Source organism: Rhinoderma darwinii, chromosome 5 (assembly GCF_050947455.1).
Source record: "Rhinoderma darwinii isolate aRhiDar2 chromosome 5, aRhiDar2.hap1, whole genome shotgun sequence".
Classification (NCBI taxonomy): domain Eukaryota; kingdom Metazoa; phylum Chordata; class Amphibia; order Anura; family Rhinodermatidae; genus Rhinoderma; species Rhinoderma darwinii.
In genome coordinates this window covers 283,002,891-283,024,806 of record NC_134691.1, presented here as the reverse complement: position 1 = coordinate 283,024,806, position 21,916 = coordinate 283,002,891, and the positions used below count along the sequence as shown (strand labels likewise).

Below are 21,916 nucleotides of genomic sequence, written 5' to 3'. Positions count from 1 at the left end.
TGTGACTTTACTTTTCAATACAGTTGGAGCTTCAGTATTCCAATGTAAATAAGCCATATGTCTGACAAAAGTACACCCTTTTGGCATATGTTTGTCCATTAAAATCTAAGGACATGTCGGCGTATACATTGGTAATGTTTTCCCAGCATATAAGACGACCTTGCACCAATGATGTAATGTGAATTAATGATAATTCGATCAATCATATTATCAAGGGCATAGCTAAAGGCTCATGGGCCCTGGTGCTAGAATTCAGCTTGGGCCCCCTACCCCTCCCCAACACCACCAGACCCCTGTGCGTGCCTATGCACCAACAGCTCCCACAGTATAATGCCCCCCATAGCTGCATCCACAGTATAATGCACCCACACAATATAATGCCCCCATCGCTGCCCCCACACAATATAATGCTCCCATATCTGCACCCACAGTATAATGCCCCATAGCTGCCTCCACACAGTATAATGCCCCCACACAGTATAATGCCCCAACAGCTGCCTCCACAAAGTATAGTGCCCCATACTGTATAATGCTCCCCATAGCTGCCCCTATACAGTATAAAACCCCCCATAGCTGCCCCCATACAGTATAATTCCCCCCATAGCTGCCCCCATACAGTAAAATGTCCCCCATAGCTGTCCCCACACAGTATAATGCCACCCATATCAGACCCCACGGTATAATGCCTCCCATATCAGCTACCCATACAGTATAATGCCCCCCCCATATCAGCTCCCAATACAGTATAATGCCGCCCTCGCCATATCAGCCCCCTGTACAGTATAATACCCCCCCCCCCCATATACAGTATAATTCAGGCATATGTGCATAATAGAAAATTAATAAAATTACTTACCTATCCCCGTTCCCACACTCGGTGGAGGATCCTTCTCCTCGTTTGGTCTGTGCTATGAGTAACTCGCGCCTGTCTGCGTTGAGCCACTTAGGGCACAGTGAATGCTGGAGCAAGAAGCCGTCAGCTACTTGCTCCAGCATTGAATGAAACCGGGACCTCGGTGAGTGACTCGTGACCCCCCAGAAGTCTTCACACGACCCCCAGGATGTACCCACGACCCACAGTTTCTAATGTATTTGTATTGTGCAGTTTGCGGTAACTTAACGGCCCTCCTCTCCACCGCAAATACAGACAGCACAATACAATACATTACGGGTCCCCTCTGCAGCTCTTCTGCATCGGCTCTTCCACGCTGGCTGGAATGCCTCTCACGTGACATCACGGTCACATGGTACACTGAGTGTACCATGTGTCCGTGACGTCTAAGGAGACCGGCCCATAACTAGGAAGCGCCGGAGAATTTATTTAATCATTAGAGCGCTGTGTAGCAGTGGGGACCCTGTGGGCCCCCCAGGCTTAGGGGCCCGGTCGCAATGGCGACCACTGCGACCCCTATGGCTACGCCACTGCATATTATTGTTTAATGCATTGGAATTCACTGACATATCTAGTATAACAATTCATCAGTTTAGCTGAAGTTTTCCATTATGATATTTTCCAATTACGTCATCAAGTTCACCAAAACACATGACTTAATAGGTAAAGGGTTACTGATACGTTTTTCTGCTTTATATTTTATAAATACTACAAGTTGATGGACTTTGGCAGCAGTTTATCCCATAGAGCTTAATATAATCCTTTAAATGATCCGCCATGATCAGTTGTATTCTCATTAACATACTGACAAAATAATGGAAGTGTGGACCTAATTTTGAAGAACCCACATTATTCTTGTGTACTTAAGAGACATTTTAGGCAAAGGTCTTACCTTAAATATTCATATTTCAATAAATTTTGCTGCAATGATTACTATTTGCCCTTTAATACACTGGATGAATATTTTTTTTTCTTTTCTATTCAGGCATAGATTATATGCACTTTTAACAATTTCCCTTCCCTATTCAATTATTTCCATTCTTAACAGACATGTTGAAAATAGCACTTCAACTAAAGCATATTATGGCATAGGAGGTCAAACTAAAAAAAAAAGCTCTTTGAAAATTAGTATACATGTATTAAATCTGTGATTTCTTAGATACCGTAATTACTATCCTACATAGTTTAAAATAAGGATTAAGACTAGTTCCTACTAGTTGCTAGTTACTAAGCTGCACCCCAAACCCCCTCCTCCTCCTCCAATTAATGCAGGTTTTCAGGAACAGCTGTATCAGTTAGTGAATGAGTTGTCCTGACGTCAATCAGCAGATGAATCATTCCGTCTAATCCTCATTTACTAGTGATAGAAAGAACATTCATTGTCTACAGTATATACCCAGTGCTAGGATAACTAAGGTAAATTTGTATAACCCTCAAGAATTTCCGATATGTATTTCTCAGGAACCGACTCATCTAAACTATACTTTACAACCCTTTATTACTTTTTATTACTTTATTAACCCTTAGGCCAGTTTAACGCAGTGCAGGTTTTTTTTTTGAGTTTTTTTGTGTTTTTTTTTAGCCAAAACAAGGAATGGATACAAACAATAGCAGAATGATACATCTTTCCTTTATAATTTTCTTCTCTTTAGGATCCACTCATGGCCTTGACAAAAAAAATGCATAAAAATCTACACCAAACTGCTCCGTGTGAACTTGAGGGGGGCTTACATATTTTACAATACATATATTACGCACTTTACATTTATTGTGTTACTTGAAAAAAATATTTTGGAGGAATGAGAGCTATATAAGACTCAGAGAAATTTAGGAACACAATGAAAATGGAAAAAATAGTGTTCTTGGGGACTCCTAAGTAAATACTAGAGAGATATTTCCAATCATTTGGAACAATAATATGAGTTTAGTCTATCAAAGTACAGGATAACAAGATAAAAAGTAATGAATCCTACAATAACAATAATAATATAATATGCATATGGGAGTAATGCAACATAGAAGTTATTATTTGACAATTATTAAGGCCATTTCACACGAATGTTCATTCTCGATCATTTCCCTGTGTAAACAGGGTAACGATCAGACAATAAACGAGCAAACGGTCTTTCATCATCTGATCTGCTTATTTACGCTGCCAATAAAATGGTTGCTAGTTGGTAGCACATCTCCCTGTGCAAACAGGGAGATGTACTGTCGACAAAATGTAAATGTATGGGGACGAACAATTACTCGTTCCCATACATAACCTATTATTGATCCGTGTGAAAGGAGCAAATGAGCGTGGATGAACAAGCTCTCTCATTGATCAACGCTCGTTTTCATGACTAATATCAGGCCAAGTAAAAGAACCCTCAGAGAATGTCATTGTCACCTCTTCCATCTACCCAAAAAGTAGGCATCAGAGTTGCTTAACAAAGAACACTCCCCGCACTTTCACTCATTGTATTACTTACAAGAGAGAGGGCACTCCTTGACAAGTTACTCTTAGGTTTACTCCTGGTTCTATGGGAGAGGTGCTGACACAGTGGATGATCTCTAAAATGAGGCTAGCATGCCAGGTAATTACTTAAGGAATGGGGAAATGACAAAGAAAAACTCAGATTATGACATTTGTCCAAAACATTGATCTACTATCACCTTAGTTCTGCAAATCCTTAAGAATTGTATAGTACATTCATTCTCCAAACAATAAATCTCAAATTTGTTCCGAATCTTGAATTTACTATACATTTTTCCATCTGTAGTAACTGACTTTTATATGTGCTTGGCAATTCTGATAATCCAAAAATTGACTTTGAAGTGATTCAAGACCTGGTAATCAGCAAGAATCAATAGAAAATAGGAAGCTAGCCATGAGTGTGAGGAAAGGGATTATAAACTAACTGGTCTATGAGCATACTAACTAGGTAAGAATTCCAAAATGTTTGTTACGTTTAAGCAGTTCAGCTTTAAATTAAGCATATATAGAAATACTTTTATCTTACACTACCCCGATAACAAGAAGGGCATTGAGCTATGTAGCCAGGTATTGAAAACTTTGTGAATCTAATCTAATCTGTGCATTAGTAAAATTGTTTAATTTCAATCAACACAAATCTATTTCATATTTCCCCATCTTTACCATTCTCTATATGTAGTCATATCTGTGATCCCTATAATTCATATAAATCACCAAACATTTTTTTAATAATTGTAACTAGTATTGTATATACATAAAAACAGAAAATTACACTTTCCTTAACATGAATTATATATTTATTGATCCCTGACAAATAATAAGAATAGATGTGTAACTAATTAACATAGCAACCATTAAATGTCAGAGCAAAAACTATTAGAACCTTATTATACTACTGTCATCTTTTTTCCCTTCCTGTTTCTCTGGGTGTATTCACAAAGAAGAAACAAATAAGTCCGGGAAGTGGATTGTAACTGTGTCAAACACCATTGAATCTAAGGCTCTAAAAATCCGCCCTAAAAGTAAGTGCCTTATTTTATCATGATTTTTTTCATATAAAGTTAACAATTTGGCCAAATGATATTTTATGATAAAAATTGAAAACACGTCCACAATATATATTTTTGTTGAGAAAAAATGTTTTGATAGAAAAGTATACTTAAATGATCTACATACATTTATCCTTCTTCATAAGTCCTAAACATTAATTTTAGAAATTAAAAAAATCTATATTATAAAATGTTTAAATTAAAAGATTGAAAAACTGAAAAAATCGATAAAAGTTTTAATTATGATGTACTTTAGCTACTTTTAAAATTGACAATGATAATCTAAAAATTGCCCAAAATGTGACAAAAATATAAAGCAAGATACTTTTGCATTAAATATACTGTTCCTGTCCTCTTAATTATACTTAGTTTTTTCACATATCGTCAATAATTTTAAGTTAATTATGATAGAAATATAACAGTTTTAATTTCACTTAATCTTAGTGAAAATAAGGGGAACTGACTTCATTCTCATAAATTCAATACAATACCATCTTCAGGGGATCTTTTTGAAAATGCATATTTAGCAATTAGCCCTTTTGCTAATACTTGGCTCATGAAATTAATGTTTTCTATTAGCATAAAAAATTAACTATATGTTTCAAAAATTAATGTTACCAAAGGAATAAAAAAATAAATTTGTTAATAATTCCTTTAAGATTACCAAGTGCTAGAAAAATATGTCATTTCAGATTCATTTTTTTCACATCATAACATGTGCATATTAATAAGGACTCACAACATGAGAAATATGGTAACTTTGAAAGAAATTGTTTTGTCTACGGTATTAAAATAAAACTATCCAATGCAATATGCATATATTAAAGGATATCTCCTTGCCCAAATAGGTTTAAAAAAGAAACAAATACAGTTTAAATATTGTTTTTATTTTAAGGTAAAGGGGAAATCAGTCCTTTGTTTTCTTAAAAATTAAAAACATTTACATAATGACCACATTGCAACCATGATTTGAGTGTTTACATGTAATAGAAGAATGAAATAACTGCAAACATCTAACATGATCACAAGATTGATCTTTAGAAAACATTTTAGTGGAATGTATCTTAAATAATAAAAAATTGTTATTAAAACACACTCTTAGGCCCCATGCACACGACAGCAAAAAAACCTCCGTTTGTGCGGACCGCAATTGCGGTCCGCAAAAACAGAGCCATTCACTTTCATTGAACACTGACACCTTTCCGTAGCACTACGGAAGGGTGTCAGTGCCGTGGAAATGTTCCGGGAATTATGGAACATGTTTGTTCTTTCGCATTTTGCGGGCCGTGCTCCCATACTTTGTATGGGAGCACGGCCCGAAAATGGGGCTGTCAGTCAGAGGCCGGCCGTGCCCGCAATCGCGGGCCGTGATTGCGGGCACGGTCGTGTGCATGGGGCCTAAATAACAATATTTCTTATTAATATTTATAGTTGTGGCAAGGACAGAGCTATAACAACCTTATTATTATTGTCAAACAGTTAAAAATTCATGGACATTAGGGAACATTCAGACGTTGGGAAAATTTGTGGCAATTACGCAACGAATCTGCAGCAAAATTTGCATATTTGACAGTTTAGCAGCGGACTTGCCACAGATTTTAGTCTTTGCATTGCAAAGGCTGGAAAACGCAGTGAAAATCCGCTGCTTCTCCGCAACAGACTGTGCATGCTGCGGAATGTAAATTCCACACCGCAAGCTAGTTTCTGCACTGTTATTTTCCACCATGTCTGCACTAAATTACCTAAAAAGCAATAGAAACCAAAGAAAAAAAGTCTGCTGCGGATTTAATTATTTTGGGTGAAATTGACTTTGTATAGAAATAATATAACTTTTTTTTTCTTGGAGTATCTGTTTTTATTATTTTATTGTATAGTTTATTTGCTTATGTGTTATATTCTTCTAAGCAGTTTCTGTGATGGTGTGGAAAGGGAAAGCAAGTATTGAGAAAAAAGTATCCAAATTTATTCTGTTAAGAATTCATGTTTTTTAACCACTGATTTTATAGAACAGGGATTAATAATTGCATTGATTTACATTTAATGAGTTTATACATGGGAACATATGGAAATTGATCCATAGGTGAATTCAAGGAAAAAAATTGTTTCTCATCGAATCTAAATACAATGAGAATGCAAAGAAAAAATTGGGAAGAATTTATTACTCGTTCCATGCCTGTTTTTTGGTGTAAAAAGGTGCAAACAGCACAAAACTCGCAATTTCTTAAAAGTGGGTGGAGCATGGTAGAAGAGGGGACATTCGCGGCCCAACAAATTTACTATAACTTACGCCAGAAACTGGCATAAATTATAGCGCAAATCTACACCAGCTGATAACTGGCATAGATTTGACATTCTGGCACATGGATGGCCAGAAATGCATCTAATAAATTAGGTTCATCTTAATCCAGCGTGTTTTAGAATGAGACTGGCATATGAAACGCCTGTCTTAATAAGTTCCCCCTATTGCCTTTAGGATTATAAATCCTAAATAAGCTATTCTGATATTTAAAAAATATAGATTTATCCTAGAAATATGCTGTCCTAGTATTTTTTTCTTTTATTGTCAGTGCTATAACATCATTAAAATGTACATTTCTTGTATGTATCATTACAGTTACTGTAAGTTCTGAACTCATTAAAATACTTAACAAAATACTATACTCATTAAGGATTAGGCCTCGTGTATACGGAAAACCTATGTGCTTGGAGTATGTATGATGGCAAACAGAGAATCTATTGTTCCATATTACAGAGCCGCAGGGACTTTTGTGACGCCGTGTGGTATCTTCATTGTGAAAGCATTGTATTGTCACCTACAGAGGGAGGAGAATACTTCCATAATATAGAATCTGATGGAACACATGCCATGTAAATCTTTGAGAAAAGCCTCTGCGTAACTCCACATAAAATCCAAGGCATATGGTGGTACACAACACTGATCTGTAGTACGGCCATGTGCATGAGCCCTAAGAACAATTGGATCCATAACTAAAAAATATAATCTTGTGGGACCCGTAATCCAAACAATTTACAACAGGATTTTAGAGCATTGTGCATAAGTATGAGAGAGTTACAGGAAGTATTGAAATTTCTATTTAAATTAGGCAACAACAGATTATGATCTACAAAAAAGGTCAAAGCAGGCATAATCTTACAGTTCTTTTGAGAATGTCTTTAAACCAAGTCTTCTTTATGGTGCATTATTTTTTCTGGAATACAAATGACATGAGGTTAATTTGCAAATTCATAAAATACATTGCTATGTAAATTCCATTAAAAGACAAAGAAAAAAAAAACTTGCAACAACCTAATTTACCATGTATCCCATCTATACTATACATACATTACAAATTACAAATTGTTTTTTTTTTTTTGAAAAACGATAATTTTTGACCAAGTTATGAACAATTTTAGATTTATGCTAATTAGTTTCTTAATAGACAACTGGGCGTGTTTTTACTTTTTACCAACTGGGTGTTCTACAGAGGAGTGTATGACGCTGACCAATCAGTGACCAATCAGTGTCATACACTTCTCATTGTTCCAGCCCAGCGTGATTATGTACAGTGTGATTGTGCAGTGTAGGAAGCTGGGCTGAAACAATGAGAAGTGTATGATGCTGATTGGTCACTGATTGGTCAGCGTCATACACTTCTCTTTACAACGCCCAGTTGGTAAAAAGTAAAAACACGCCCAGTTGTGTATTAAGAAACTAATTAGCATAAATCTAAAATTGTTTATAACTTGGTCAAAAGTTATCGTTTTTCAAAATAAAAAACACTGTTATCTAAATTACAGCGCCAATCAGATTATGTAGGGGATAGGGCACTTATAATCTGGTGACAGAGCCTCTTTAAGATATCCCATGCTAATTTCCTGCCAGATATTTTTCCTTGGGACATCATATGTCACAATTGAAGATTCTCTTGTGTGTCCTACCTTAGATACCATGGGAAAGGAAAATCCCATACTTTAAAGGCCATATTTTAAAGCAAGCCAGTAGCTCTTGGAGACCCCACTGTCCTGTCTGATTTAATGAAAACGTTACATCTTAGCAATCAATCTTTTCATTCCCCCTTATCTGCGACTGCAGAATGTGCCTTTTGAACCTGGAGGATGTACTTTAGCCTGTTTAGCACTGTTGTTTTAACTACAGAATTTTAGTATATAATCTTGCATGATCCCCAGGCTAATCGCTCATAGTGATTGTTGTTCATAATGGTCGTCTTTTGCCCTGAATTTTGACACATTTTCCCATTTAGAAGAGTAAGAATAAAACACCATCCTTAATTTTCCTTTGTCATATTTATTCTTACAGTATGTCTGCTCTTTGGTAGCTTTAATTCTCAGGCTGTGTGTAATTATTATATTATTTACCCCTTACACCATTTTTTATTTTTGGCTTCCATCTTTTGTTATTATATTCTTGCAAGTTTATTCTTATTCTTGCAAGTCATCTATGTGTGAGATTATGCTATATTGTTCTTTGTCTTCAATGTATCTGCAACTCAGTACTGTTATATATTTCAAAAGAACATCATTTGCAGAAAAATGCAACCCTTTGCAAGCAAAATGCTATAGCTGCTTTGAATTCCACTTTTTCTATTATGTTCTGTGAGATTTTACTTTTTAATAGGGGTGAACAAGTATTGTGTAGAATTCTGAAAAAACACAGAGGTCAAAAAAAGAAGAAATTATAGTTATATGGAGTCGCATAGTGAAAGACCATGGAATTGTGGTTATGTGACATTACTCAGTATCTACGGTATATTTTATGAGTAAACCTAATTTTTATCTACAATGGAATGTCATTTATTTGGGGATTGTAGCTTTGCTGTACAGTGTGACTCCTTCAATGAGATGCTTTAAAGAATCTTTCAATTACAGTACTAGTATACGTACCCAAGATTTTTGTGTTTGCTTTAATTTTTTATTATTACATTTTTACTTGCTACATACGATACATGTGAACTAGGACTAATATTACAAATTCTGTTACACTCGATCCAATGAAATCTTGGTTTTAGGCAGAGTTCCATTATAAATTATTTAGTTTGTTCTTGGTTGTGTGGAACAGACAAGTGATATAATAGCTTTTGTGTGCAGGTATTGGGTACAGGATGGGCATGGGTCTAGTACAGATGTGTCATTCCTTATCTTTCCTCATATCTCAAAATTTCCTGAGATTTGTGGAGTGAGATGACAGGCTTTAAAAAAAATATGATTTTGCTATACTCTTTCAAGAGATGTCTCTGCTATATGTGTCTATGTGTGGCTACCCAGTGGTTGTGATGTGTATTGCAGTCTGTCAAGGGTTTTGCTAGCATGTCATGATACAGTGTTGATTTTTTATTATGATAAATTGGATATCTTAATGTCAAGCAAAGGTAAGGGTGGACACATTTTTATATCAGACCTGCATAGGACGTTACAATGTTAAAGTGCCAGAGTTTTGACACTGAGCAATCACTTAAACAAATCTATCGTGTTTCTAATGGGATATAATGCAGATGTGAATAAATATTTTTTCTAATGTGTCTTTTGTTTCCTTTGACAGGTTGGCTTCATGAATTGGGAAAAAGACTAGAATCCCCTTTCTATAGCAATAACACACAAGGTGGTCCTACCATTCGAAGTACATATATTGCATCATTGTATTTCACACTCAGCAGTCTAACTAGCGTTGGGTTTGGAAATGTTTCTGCTAACACTGATGCTGAGAAGATCTTTTCTATTTGTATTATGTTAATTGGAGGTAATACCCGTTCTGATCATTCAACTACAATTTACTCTGTTAAGCAAAAAAGTAGGAATACAGAGTATTATATAGGCTTTTTTTTTTGTGTATCTGATTTCTTTACAGACCTCATTGGAAATGTAAAATTTAAATTGAAATTCAAAGTGTTATACAATATACAGCAACAGAAATAAGTGTGGAAAGTATCAATTTGACTACAGAAAATAATTATATTAAAACATTTTAAATAGTACCTTTAGTTAAACAACAAGATAGTAGATTGTGAGATTATTCTGGATGTACTTTATTAGCATTTGGCACTCTGTCTCTCTAGTACATAGCAAATGTCCTTGCATTCACAATGGAAGCTCTGAGGATCCTTTCCCTACTTGGCATTTGATTTTTCATACACTTCAATAATCTCCTTATTCAAGTCAATAGGTGCAAAATACAAGGGCAGTCAGATCAGACACCCTAGTGGAAGCAGTGGATCTCTAAATTTTTTTACAAGCGAGTAGCACTGTTGATGCATGGAGAATTGATGCTCCATACAAAAGAGTTAAAACGACAAACACTGATAAAGTATAAGGAAGCTCAGTATTCACTATCCTACCAACCCGATTAGAAATACTCGTGCATCCACAGCTTTATTTTTTTTTACAACTCTGTATTAATCAGAATGATTATTTAGTTAGAAACGAAACAGGATACATACATTAGATTACATTAGAAAAAGTAATTTTATTATTAGGACAAAATTGTGAAGGGAATGAATTAAAGGTACCATTAGTGTGTACTTAAATGTATTCATCAAATTACACATTTTCTTTATCGGAATTAACAGATCTAAATTATGCAACAGGATTATTCATGTGTTTGCACATAAACCCTTTAAAGGTTAATTAGCAGAAAAGCAATACACAACATGTTTTATATTGCTGTTCCACATGTCACAGCAAGCACTTTACAGTTTTGTTGATAAATTATGTAAGGATTCTATATCATATTGTTCAAGGAACAATAGCCAAGCCTACCTAATAGGTCAGAACATTTTAGCTTGAGTTGCTTAACACTGCCTCATGTATATATTAGAATATTGACAAATTATGAGAAAATTTTAATTCTAAATCTCAATGGACAGCTTTGCCATCTAAAAGCTGATAATTGTTTTCATTGAGATTTTAAGAATCCTAGCTTCATTCCAGTCGCTTCTTATGGGATAACTAGAATCTTTTACTGCCTGCCAGCAAATGGCACACTTTGCTACATGCAATCTTGTCATAACTATCATGCATCTTGCTACGAATATCAATGTTTCTTAGTAGGTAGTAACAGAGAAAGAATCTGAGACTTGTCTTGAACATTCACTAGTCCTAGCCGTTGTCAACAAGACAACAGCGAGCAATAGACAAAAACCATGAAAGCCTCTACAGATCTCATAGATAGGTTCCTTAGGAATGTTATAATATGGCAGGTTTGGAGATCATAAAAAAAAAAAAAATCACACAAGGTTTTAGGTGACATTTACCTTTAAGAAGTACTTGTCTTGTTAATCTGTGAGCAGCATGTTATAGAGCAGGAGGAGCTGAGAAGATTGATATATAGCTATGTGTGACCTGTAATTTATTGATTTTAATCCCTGCTAATTTTAGGTTTAAGCGGCCAGTGGGCGGTCCTACTCAGTGATTGGCAGCTATTTTTGTGTCCACACTCATACAAGAAATGCTGTCAATCAATGGTTGAGACCAGCCATTAGACTCTTTAGCACGGTGAGCAGATATCTAAATGAATAAATTAAAACAAAACTATATAGCAATCTGTTCAGCTCCTTCAGCTTGATAATTTGCTGTCTTCAGATAGGAAAGTATGTTAAATTTGACAGGTTCCCTTTAAATGTACTTTACTTGCCATATAAGTTGGGAAGCTACCAGCCTAAATGTGACCATAAGGCTCCATTAGGTCGACAGAGGCCGAAAGAATATCCTTTTGCCCTCCATCAGGCTGGTTTATGTGAGTATACCTTCTGCTTCCCAACACAGCAGAGGCTGACCTGCCTGCCCACACCACCGCCCTGTCCCCCTCGACCGCAAGATCTTTACATCCAGAGTCCCCAGCTGCTATCACTGCCCAGGAAAGCTACATCACTGGAGCATCCCTGGAGTAGCCCCAGTTACATAACTGGCCAGTTACGCCACTAGGGCTACCCCCAGGGAAGCTCCAGTGATGTAGCTTCCCTAGGCAGAGATAGCAGCCGGGAACTTTGATTGCTTTAAAATTCTTGCAGTCCTGGGGGATATAGGATCGCCATGAAGTTGGTGTCTGCAGTCTCCAGCCAGGGTGTTTCCGATGCTCTGGTCGGGAACTCCGACATTGTAACGCTCCAGTGATGTCACAGGCTTCTGTAGGGCTGGATTCACCGGCCAGAGAGTTACGAAACTCAGGCCGGGGACAACGGCATCGCAAAGCTCCTGACATCACTATTCATATATAAACAGTGAAGTCAGGAGCTTCCCCTGGCACAGCACTACAGTTATCGCTCTGCACGTGGGGTGTTTGGGCAGCGATTTCCACTGTTCCTTCCATCTAAAGTATATGTCGGGAGTCCCCCAATGTATACTTCCAAAGTTAAATGACCAAGAGATATTGATAAAAAAAATATTGGCGAACTCTACATTTGCTATTCTGTTTTATTGTTTTGTTTTTCCAGATAGTCCTATGAATATTTAGCAACTACTGACCAAAAAATATATTTTTAAGCATTTCATGAGGTATCAATATGATTTGAACTTTTAACTTTAAACCTTGAGATTTAAAACAGTTTCTCATTCCATCACTAATTGAAAAAATAACACTCAAAGTATAGAAAATTGGTTAAAGGTGACCTCCAACCCACTGGATAAAATGCTGAGCTGATAATTTTTAACCAAAGAGGCTTGACCATTGTATACAATGCTTCCACTAATTGCACAGCACTCACTCTAAAATAGAGTAAAGGTTTATCAAACTAGTGCAAAGGAAAAGCAGGTTATTTATGGGGTAAACTGTAGCACAGCAAAAAGTTGCATCTGTAAAACAGCAGTATATTGTAAATAATTCTAATTGAACTGTCGGACCCCCTTTTGCATACAATAACTTTGCAGTGTGCCATATTGTTTGCTTTCTTTTTATTCTCCTGTACAGCTTTGATGCATGCCTTGGTATTTGGAAATGTAACAGCTATAATCCAACGAATGTACTCCAGATGGTCCCTTTATCATACAAGAACCAAGGATCTGAAGGATTTTATACGGGTACATCACCTTCCACAACAGCTGAAGCAGAGAATGCTTGAATATTTCCAGACCAATTGGTCAGTCAATAACGGAATAGATTCTCATGAGGTAATTTCAATTATTTTTTGAATTTCAAATATTTTAACAATTCTACTTAAGAATTTTGAAACTAGAATACTGAAAAGCAAAATTTTAATTGTAGTGATGTAAAAAAAAATCATAATTAGGAAAAATATTTCTGGATAAAAATGGATATTATAGTGTGTTTTTTGTGCTATGTTACTTTTAATATTTGTCATATATTTGATGACTCCTCATGGACTTTATCCATACCTGTCAGCTTTTTTGACTCTGTGTTCAATAGATATTTGGAAATAGATGCCAAAAGTGACTTTAATTTTGCTTAAAATTGTCTTATTGTTCAGCAGTGGGTAAGCACTTCTCTGGTCCAGGACACAGTAGTAGGTCAAAACATGGCCCATAATAGCATTTGTATTAGGAAAATAACACCCAGACCCATGCAGTTCTGCTGAAGCTTAGATCACCATAGAACCCAGTGATGATTTCCATTCAGAAGAACCAGAGAAAGTCCTAAATCGCATCAATATTTGAGAAATTTTAAGAATGACACTGATAAGAAAGTCTTGGAACTCAAACAACTGCCTTATACGGGTTGAATCATAAAAGAGGCTAGTGTCTATAAATATATGACTATACGTTATAGTATAAATTAAAAAAATATATAATTTATGATTAGGGAACTTAATAAAAATAAAATAAAAACTAAGGCAAAATCTGCATTGTCTCATTATTATATAATTATATATTAAACATTTATGTATTTGTACCCCGGCACCCAAAGAAAATGAGAGCAAAAAACACAAGGCCTCATACAACTATGTTAGTATAAAAATAAAGCAGTTATGACCCCCCCGGATACTTTATGGCCCTTGGGGGTTAAACAATCCACATGCTAAATTCTCTTTTGTCAGCATATCCTTATAATTCTGCTCATATCCTCCCAAAAAATATATATACAGATAGGGTATGTAGATTGTGAGCCCCACTGGGGGCAGCAAGTGAGGAAAATTGTTATACAGCGCTGTGGAATATGGTGGCGCTATATAAGTAAAAATAATAATAATTATTTATTTTTTAACTAAATGCATTCTAAACTTTAGTTTTCTAAGCTTTTATCAAAAATTTAATTAAACAAAAATATATTAGTTCTGATTTAAAATAATGTAATTTGGTTGCATCTCCTCGGCAGCACATCCCCTGCTTCCATGGGAATATGTGCTGTCAATAAATATAAAAAATTTTTAGGCCACATAAAAGATCGGATCAGCCAAAAAACTAGCGTTTGCTTGTTTGACGGCAGATCACTGCCTAGTTTACACAATGATTATGCAATCATGAACAAGCGTTTGCATGAGCGCTTGTTTGCCCGATCATTAGCATGTGTAAAAGAAACCTTTACATGAGACAGAAAAATATTTTTGGGCCTCATTTATCAATAATGTCTAATAGATAAACGGGCCTTGTTGCCCATAGCAACCAATCAGAGCTCAGCTTTCAGGTCTTAAACTGCTCTAAAAAAAAATTAAAGCTGCACTGTGGTTTAAAATATATGTACAATGTCGCTCTGACAAAAAGGCCCTTTCAAGACTCAGGTACTTAGAAACCTCCCTCCACCATAACAACAGATCCATGAATAGTTAATTTCCATATTTCCCCCAATCATGTTCAACTATGACAATAACGCTGGTGGTACTTTAAAATAGACGCTGGCTGCTGGGACTTGCAGTTCCATCATAGGACCGCACAACATAATATTCAAATATACAACTTCCAAATGCACAAGGATAATGTTTTTGAAGGTAAAATTTGTTAGAATTATACTGGGCTTTATTTAAACAAACAAGATCTTTTATTAATATACAAGGATTTCACCTAATCGACCTCTCGCAGGCATTGAAATAATCTTGTTATTTATAGTTTAATAAGAAAACTAATATAGGGCTAAAAAAAATGTTATTAAAAAGTAGGGTTCTATTCATATGATTAAGGGTATGTTCAGATGCAAACTCAAAAACGTCTGAAAATACGGAGCTGTATTCAAGGGAAAACAGCTCCTGATTTCCAGACGTTTTTTAAGCCACTCGCAAATCTCACTGCGTTTTTTGTGGCGTCTTTTACGGCCGTTTTTGGAGCTGTTTTCAATAGAGTATATGAAAAACGACTCCAAAAACGGCCCAGAAATTGACCTGCACTTCTTTTTCACGGCCGCTTTTTTAACAGCCCTTCGGAACAGAACGCCATTTTTCCAATTGAAATCATAGGGCACATGTTTCTGCTTCTGATATTTTGGCCGTTTTTCAGCCGGTTATAGCCCAAAAAACGCCCGAAAATAAGCCGTGTGAACATACCCTAACTGTGATCAGTGACTGACCAGAAAGGCCCCGCATTTTATAACTTTGACAAGTAAGCAAATTCTACTGTACTTAGCATTCACATGTCACTATTCGATTACATTAGATTTATGTGTTGGGGAAATTCCTGTACGCAGGGCTGGTACTTTTTTTTTTTACCACATAGGAAAGCGTAATCTGCTTTATAGGAAAAAACAAGATGTGAACAGAGGTATACAGTAAGCCTAAATTGTATAGCCTCTCTCTCTTTTAAGTTTTATTTCTACAGTATCTGTACAAGTATTTATTTTTAAACAATGGCACATGTCCCTAAGTTGAAAGTTTAAGGTGAGATTTGTTATAAAGCAAAATGGTAGGAAGCTTCTATCACTCTGAACCTCAAAAATATATTTTCAGCTGCATTAATTCCTTGTCTGTATTTGACAGCTCCTGAAAGAATTTCCAGATGAGCTACGTTCAGATATAACCATGCACTTGAACAAGGAGATTCTACAACTATCCCTTTTTGAGAGCGCTAGCCGCGGTTGCCTCAGGTCTTTGTCTCTCCATATCAAAACTTCCTTCTGTGCTCCTGGAGAGTACCTACTCCGGCAGGGAGATGCATTGCAGGCAATTTACTTGGTGTGCTCAGGTTCGATGGAAGTTTTAAAGGATGGAATGGTTTTGGCTATTCTAGGTATATACTTTCTACTATCATTACCAAAGACCAAGGAGAAATTTTGTGTTAAAGAAAAACTATGTAACAGGTTCAAGTTCACAGTTTCATCATTTTATATTTACTCTTTTTACACCACATGGAGTCACTTAGTTATTCAGCCAGCATGGAGTTATAAATAGCATTATATTTTATATCAACATTGTCCTAGTTAATCCATTTAAAAACTTACATATATATTAAATCTGGCATCATTTGTTTGTAAACGCAACCTCTTCATGCACATAGAGGGGCTCATAGTAAGGGTTAATGATAGAGAAGAGCAATTCTTTCCTAATTGTATGCCTATTCAGGAAAGCCGATGAGATAAAGACTCATCTCAGACAGCCTGTTGAAGTTTTCTCTTCTCTGGGCTGACTTCAGCAGGTTCACCTTTTTAGAATACAATTTATTTTTTAGATTCTTATTTGTTATTACTCTAAGTGTAATGTTATAAGTGCTTTAGTATACTTACCTTTAACAAACTAAAATATTTTCGCCATCACAATCATTTATCCCCGAGTCCTAAAACTCCTAGATCTCCCCCAACCCCCTACACCAAGCAACAAACTAATTTTCATCTGACATCCTTTGGTGACCTCGGTCTAAATCTTTAAACCTTCCTCTCCAAACACACACAACCACATCACAATCCCTCCTTCTCACACCTACTATCCCTCTCTCTTTACTTTTCCTTACTGTTGGTGACATATCTCCTAATCCTTGGCCCCTCAGCAAAGCCCTGCTATTACCAATCCACTACCACAAACTCCTGTAACCCCTAAAATCCTAAGCATATTTGCCTAGTCCCTGCTTTCCCACTCTCTCTCTTCGGAGCGGTCTACAACAAATGTTGCTACATCAACGACCTCTTAATTTCTCATAATTTATCTTTCCTGGGTCTGACTGAAATAGGGCTATAACGCATGACTCACTTATGGTGGCCTTCAATTTACTCACACTCTCCTCCCCCCTGTAACAAACAAGGTGGAGAAGTTGGCATGTTCTTATAAGAGAACTGCTCCTTAAACCCAACACCACCTCTACCCTCCCTCACCCTTCCTTCTTTTGAAGTACACTCTGTCCACATCTACTCTCCCTCTAACCTCTAACCTCTAAGTAGCTATAATCTCCCAAACATCAGACCCTGCCACTACCTATAGCGACCACTTCACCCCCTAGCTGCTAAACTTTCTCATGGGTGACTTCAACATCCCCATCAAGACATTCCACTGATGTGCCTCCATACTGCTTTCATTTGCCTCCTTTCTGTGGCCTCTCACAGTGATGCTCCACAGCCACTCACAAAGGGGACCATACACTAGACCTTATTTTCACATGACTTTGTTATCTTTCTTATCTTTCAAACTCGCCTCTCCCCCTATCTGACCATAATCTACTGATATTCTCCTTTATTTCCCCTTCATCTGCACCCATAGTCTAGTAACTTGCTCACCCTCACGGGAACATAAAATCTCTTGATATTCATACAGATGTAGCAATCTTTAACTTGACTCTTAATGCGCTAAATACACTGTGGCAAGAAACTTTTCCTTGACTTTTTCAATGGCTTTTCAATGACTTTTTTGTGTGATATTACACTGCAGAAAGTTATTAAAGTCAATTTAAACTTTGCTACATCTGTACACTGTCTGATTTTCTGCTACCACTCTCTAACATATCTTTACTTCATGACACAGAAGCCACCACTGTTTTCTATAACACCCCATTTACTTCAGCTTTCAACTCAGTCACCTGTCCACACACAACAAAATTCAATGAGCCAACAAGGCAGCCCTGGCACACCGTACTGAAGGGAAAACTGAGGCAAGCTTCCAGGATTGCAGAGCAAATAAAATAAAAAAACAGTCCAAGGAAAACTTCACAACATACAATTAAGCCTTTCTCAACTTCAAATCAGCATTCTCTTCTGCTAAACAGGACTAATTTGCCACTGTCATATTCTCTATATCCCCCAAACCCAAACAATTATTTAACATTTTTAACTCCCTAGTCCGTCGGTGCCCACTCCCACATCTCTCATCTCAGCTGAGGAATTTGCATCACATTTAAAACACAAGATCGACAACATTACAGAAAGCTTCAACCCCTCTCCACATCTACTCAATGCTCTTCCCCATAACCTGCTTCTCCACCAATACTGATGGAGAAGCTTTCCACCCTATTTTCCAAATCATACCTCACCATATGTGCACTTTAGCCAATTCCTTCTTACCTCAACCTTATTACTGAGTTTATCCCAGCCCTGACCCACCTCTTCCTCTCATCATTATCCACTGGAGTCTCCCCTTCTTTATCTAAACATACAACCATCACGCCCATCCATACAAAATCCATCCCTCGACCTGTCCTCTTTGTCAAACTATTGCCCCATCTTGCTACTCCCGTTTGCTTCAAAACTCCTTAAACAATATGTCCACCTTAAACTGTCCTCCCACCTCTCATCCATTTCTCATTTCGACCATCAATCTGGCTTCCGACCCCATCACTCTACTGAAATGACAAAATACAAAATCTCCTCTCTAGCCCTGATGTCAACTCTCTGCTATCCATAGAGCCAGAGTTTCTAACAGCTACATCCTCCTTCTTAGCCCGCTTCCTTAAACGCAACATGAAGATGTGTCCTTGCATACATTTTCTCTTATTTCATCATATCCTGAGATGTTAGGTGCAAGATGACCAGCTTTGAAAACAGGATTTTACAATACTCTGTCACGAGATGTCTTTGTTATATGCATCTATCTATGTGGCCGGTTGTGATGTAAATTGCATCCTGTCAAGGGTTTTGCTAGCATTTTGCAATATTATATTGAATTGGTTTCATGATAAATTGAAGCCCTTAACAAAATTCAAGCAAAGGTAAGGGTGGACACATCTGCAGAGTAAACCGAATTCATCTCACTCAACCCCTGTAACAGAATTATCAATCACAGTTAATGGCTCCACACATTTCCCAGTCTCACAAGTCCACTGCCTCGGTTTAACCTTAGATTCTGCCTTGTCTTTCAAACAGCACATTCGAGGCCCTCTCACGTCTTACCGCCTCTACCTCAAAAACATTTATCAAATCCGCTCTTTGCTCAACTTCGAGTCAACAAAATTACTGGTACCTGCCCTCATCATCTCCTATTCTTTGTAGCTTCTCTGGTTATTATATAAGGGTCCTAACACGTATTTGAAAATTAGTTTTCTTTTTTTTAAATCAAGTAATTTTTTTATTAGAAAGTAATTTTTCAATACAAGTGCACACATGTACAATAAGTACAACAACCAACCCCTCCCCAACCCCCTCCAGTCCAACCTGGCACACCTGGGAATAAGTTCACCCCAATACCCAAAATCGACTGCACATTAAGAGTCTAACATTAGTCGGCACTTGTATCTGCAGTAATGTGAAAGAACAATGATATCATTAGTTTCATTTTAGTAAATCTGCTATGCACCGCTATACATCTATACAGGATCTATAAGTAAGCCCCTATCTCTGGTCAAAACGGTGGAAGCTAGGCCCGAGACATCCAGCTAAAGAGCCCACATCTCCTCATAGTTTTTCAATGAATCCCTTTTCAGGTAGATAGGTTTTTCAATGGAAATAAGCCAATTAATTTTAGCAATGAACTCTATACATGTAGGGGGTAGTTCCTGCAACCATCTTTGAGCAATCAGTTTCCTTGCCATATACAACATACGAGCCACAGCTGTTTTAAATTTCTCTGATTCCATTACATCATCCACTTATCCAAGTATACAAACATATGGTGACAGTGTAATATTAGCAGAATATACCGTATTTATAATGTCCACTACCTTATTCCAGAAGGTCTTGAGGGTTGGACATGACCACATCATATGCAGAAGATCTGCATTTTGGGCTTTACATCTATTACATATGGGGGAGTCTCCTAAACCTATGTAAAATAGAAACTGAGGTGTTTTATATACCCTATGTAAGAGGTATAAATGTGACAGTCTATGTGCCTCACTAAGTGACAACCTAGGAGTATATGCTACAATATCCTGCCACTGCCCATCTTCAATGGGACCAAGGTCCCTCTCCCATTTTTCTTTAACACCAAGAGGAGATTTAGAGTATTCCTTATCCAACAAATATTTATTCACTGTTGAGATAATCCCTTTAGATTTCTCTGTACAACCGACGATAGTAACTACAGGATTCGTGGTACATGTGAGGTTATCTCCTATATGGGCTTCGCTTTCGAGGGCATGACTCATCTGTAAATATTCAAAAAAGGAATCATTCGGCTGAGCAAACTCAGATTGCTGGTCAGAAAATTGTTTCAGAACTTCCCCTTTATATAGTTGTGTTACCCACTAGATACCCTTGTATTTCCATCGATCAAATCCCTCAAGACTAGCAACCCCCAGCAGCCAGGGGTTATTCCAGAGAGGAGTAACTTGAGTACATCCTGTAATTCCTAAAAGGTCCTTCACCTTCCCCCATACTCTATGTATCTGATATAAAGTGGGCATTCTTTTAGTATTCTTAAAGTGATTGGTCTCTAAAGCTGCAAATAGCCGGTCACACTGTGTGTAGTGTTTCAATATGTCCTGTACAGAGTCTTGTTTCTCTAACCGCCATCCCCTAATATGTTGCAGCTGTGCCACTAAATAATAGGTTCCAGGGTTAGGGGCTGCCAGACCACCCTCTGTCTTACTTCTCTGTGGGTTATCCAATTTTATATGTCCCTTCCGCCATATAAGATCCCAAAACATCCTATTAATTGTCAGAAAAAAGCATTGGGGCAAACACACCGGTGAATTGTGTAAAAAATATAATAGCTGGGGCATCCACACTATCTTAATGAGATTTGTGCGTCCTACCAAAGATAATGGTAACCCGCACCATGCAATTAATTTAGTCCTAAACTTTGCAATCAAAGGATCTAAATTAAGGTGTTCAAAGTCCGTCAACACTGCCGATATCCTTCTCCTAAATATGTAACACATTGCAGTGGGATATGCTCACTATCCAAGTCTACCAACGGTTCATCCAGCAGAAGTAATTCCGACTTTGACCAATTAATATATAAACCAGAATAGGAACCATACAGTCTAATGACATTCATTAAGTTTTCTAAGAATCTCCCAGAAAAAGATGCATGTCATCAGCATACAGGGCTATTCTTTCTTCCATTCCACCATGACGAAATACCATTATCCCCGGATGGGCCCAAATACGAGCCACTAAAGGCTCTATGGCAATTGCGAATAACAGGGTAATAAGGGACATCCCTGCCGAGTGCCCCTGCCCAACACGAACACTTCTGTCAAAGCCCCATTCACCTGCACATGAACCATAAGGGCCTCATATAAAAGTCA

At 37.1% G+C, this 21,916-nt stretch overlaps 1 protein-coding gene across 4 annotated transcripts in view; it reads left to right on the top strand.

The window, feature by feature from the left end:
- Positions 1 to 21,916, top strand: part of KCNH8 (potassium voltage-gated channel subfamily H member 8) — a 362,579-nt gene that overhangs the window by 256,666 nt on the left and 83,997 nt on the right. For 2 of the 4 annotated variants that reach the window (XM_075827219.1, XM_075827217.1), the window contains exons 8-11: positions 4,313 to 4,393; positions 9,978 to 10,175; positions 13,338 to 13,537; positions 16,288 to 16,537. In XM_075827219.1, the coding sequence (XP_075683334.1) occupies positions 4,313 to 4,393; positions 9,978 to 10,175; positions 13,338 to 13,537; positions 16,288 to 16,537 (729 nt within the window). The remainder of the gene's footprint in view (positions 1 to 4,312; positions 4,394 to 9,977; positions 10,176 to 13,337; positions 13,538 to 16,287; positions 16,538 to 21,916) is intronic. The other 2 variants (XM_075827218.1, XM_075827220.1) reach the window with 2 other exon arrangements.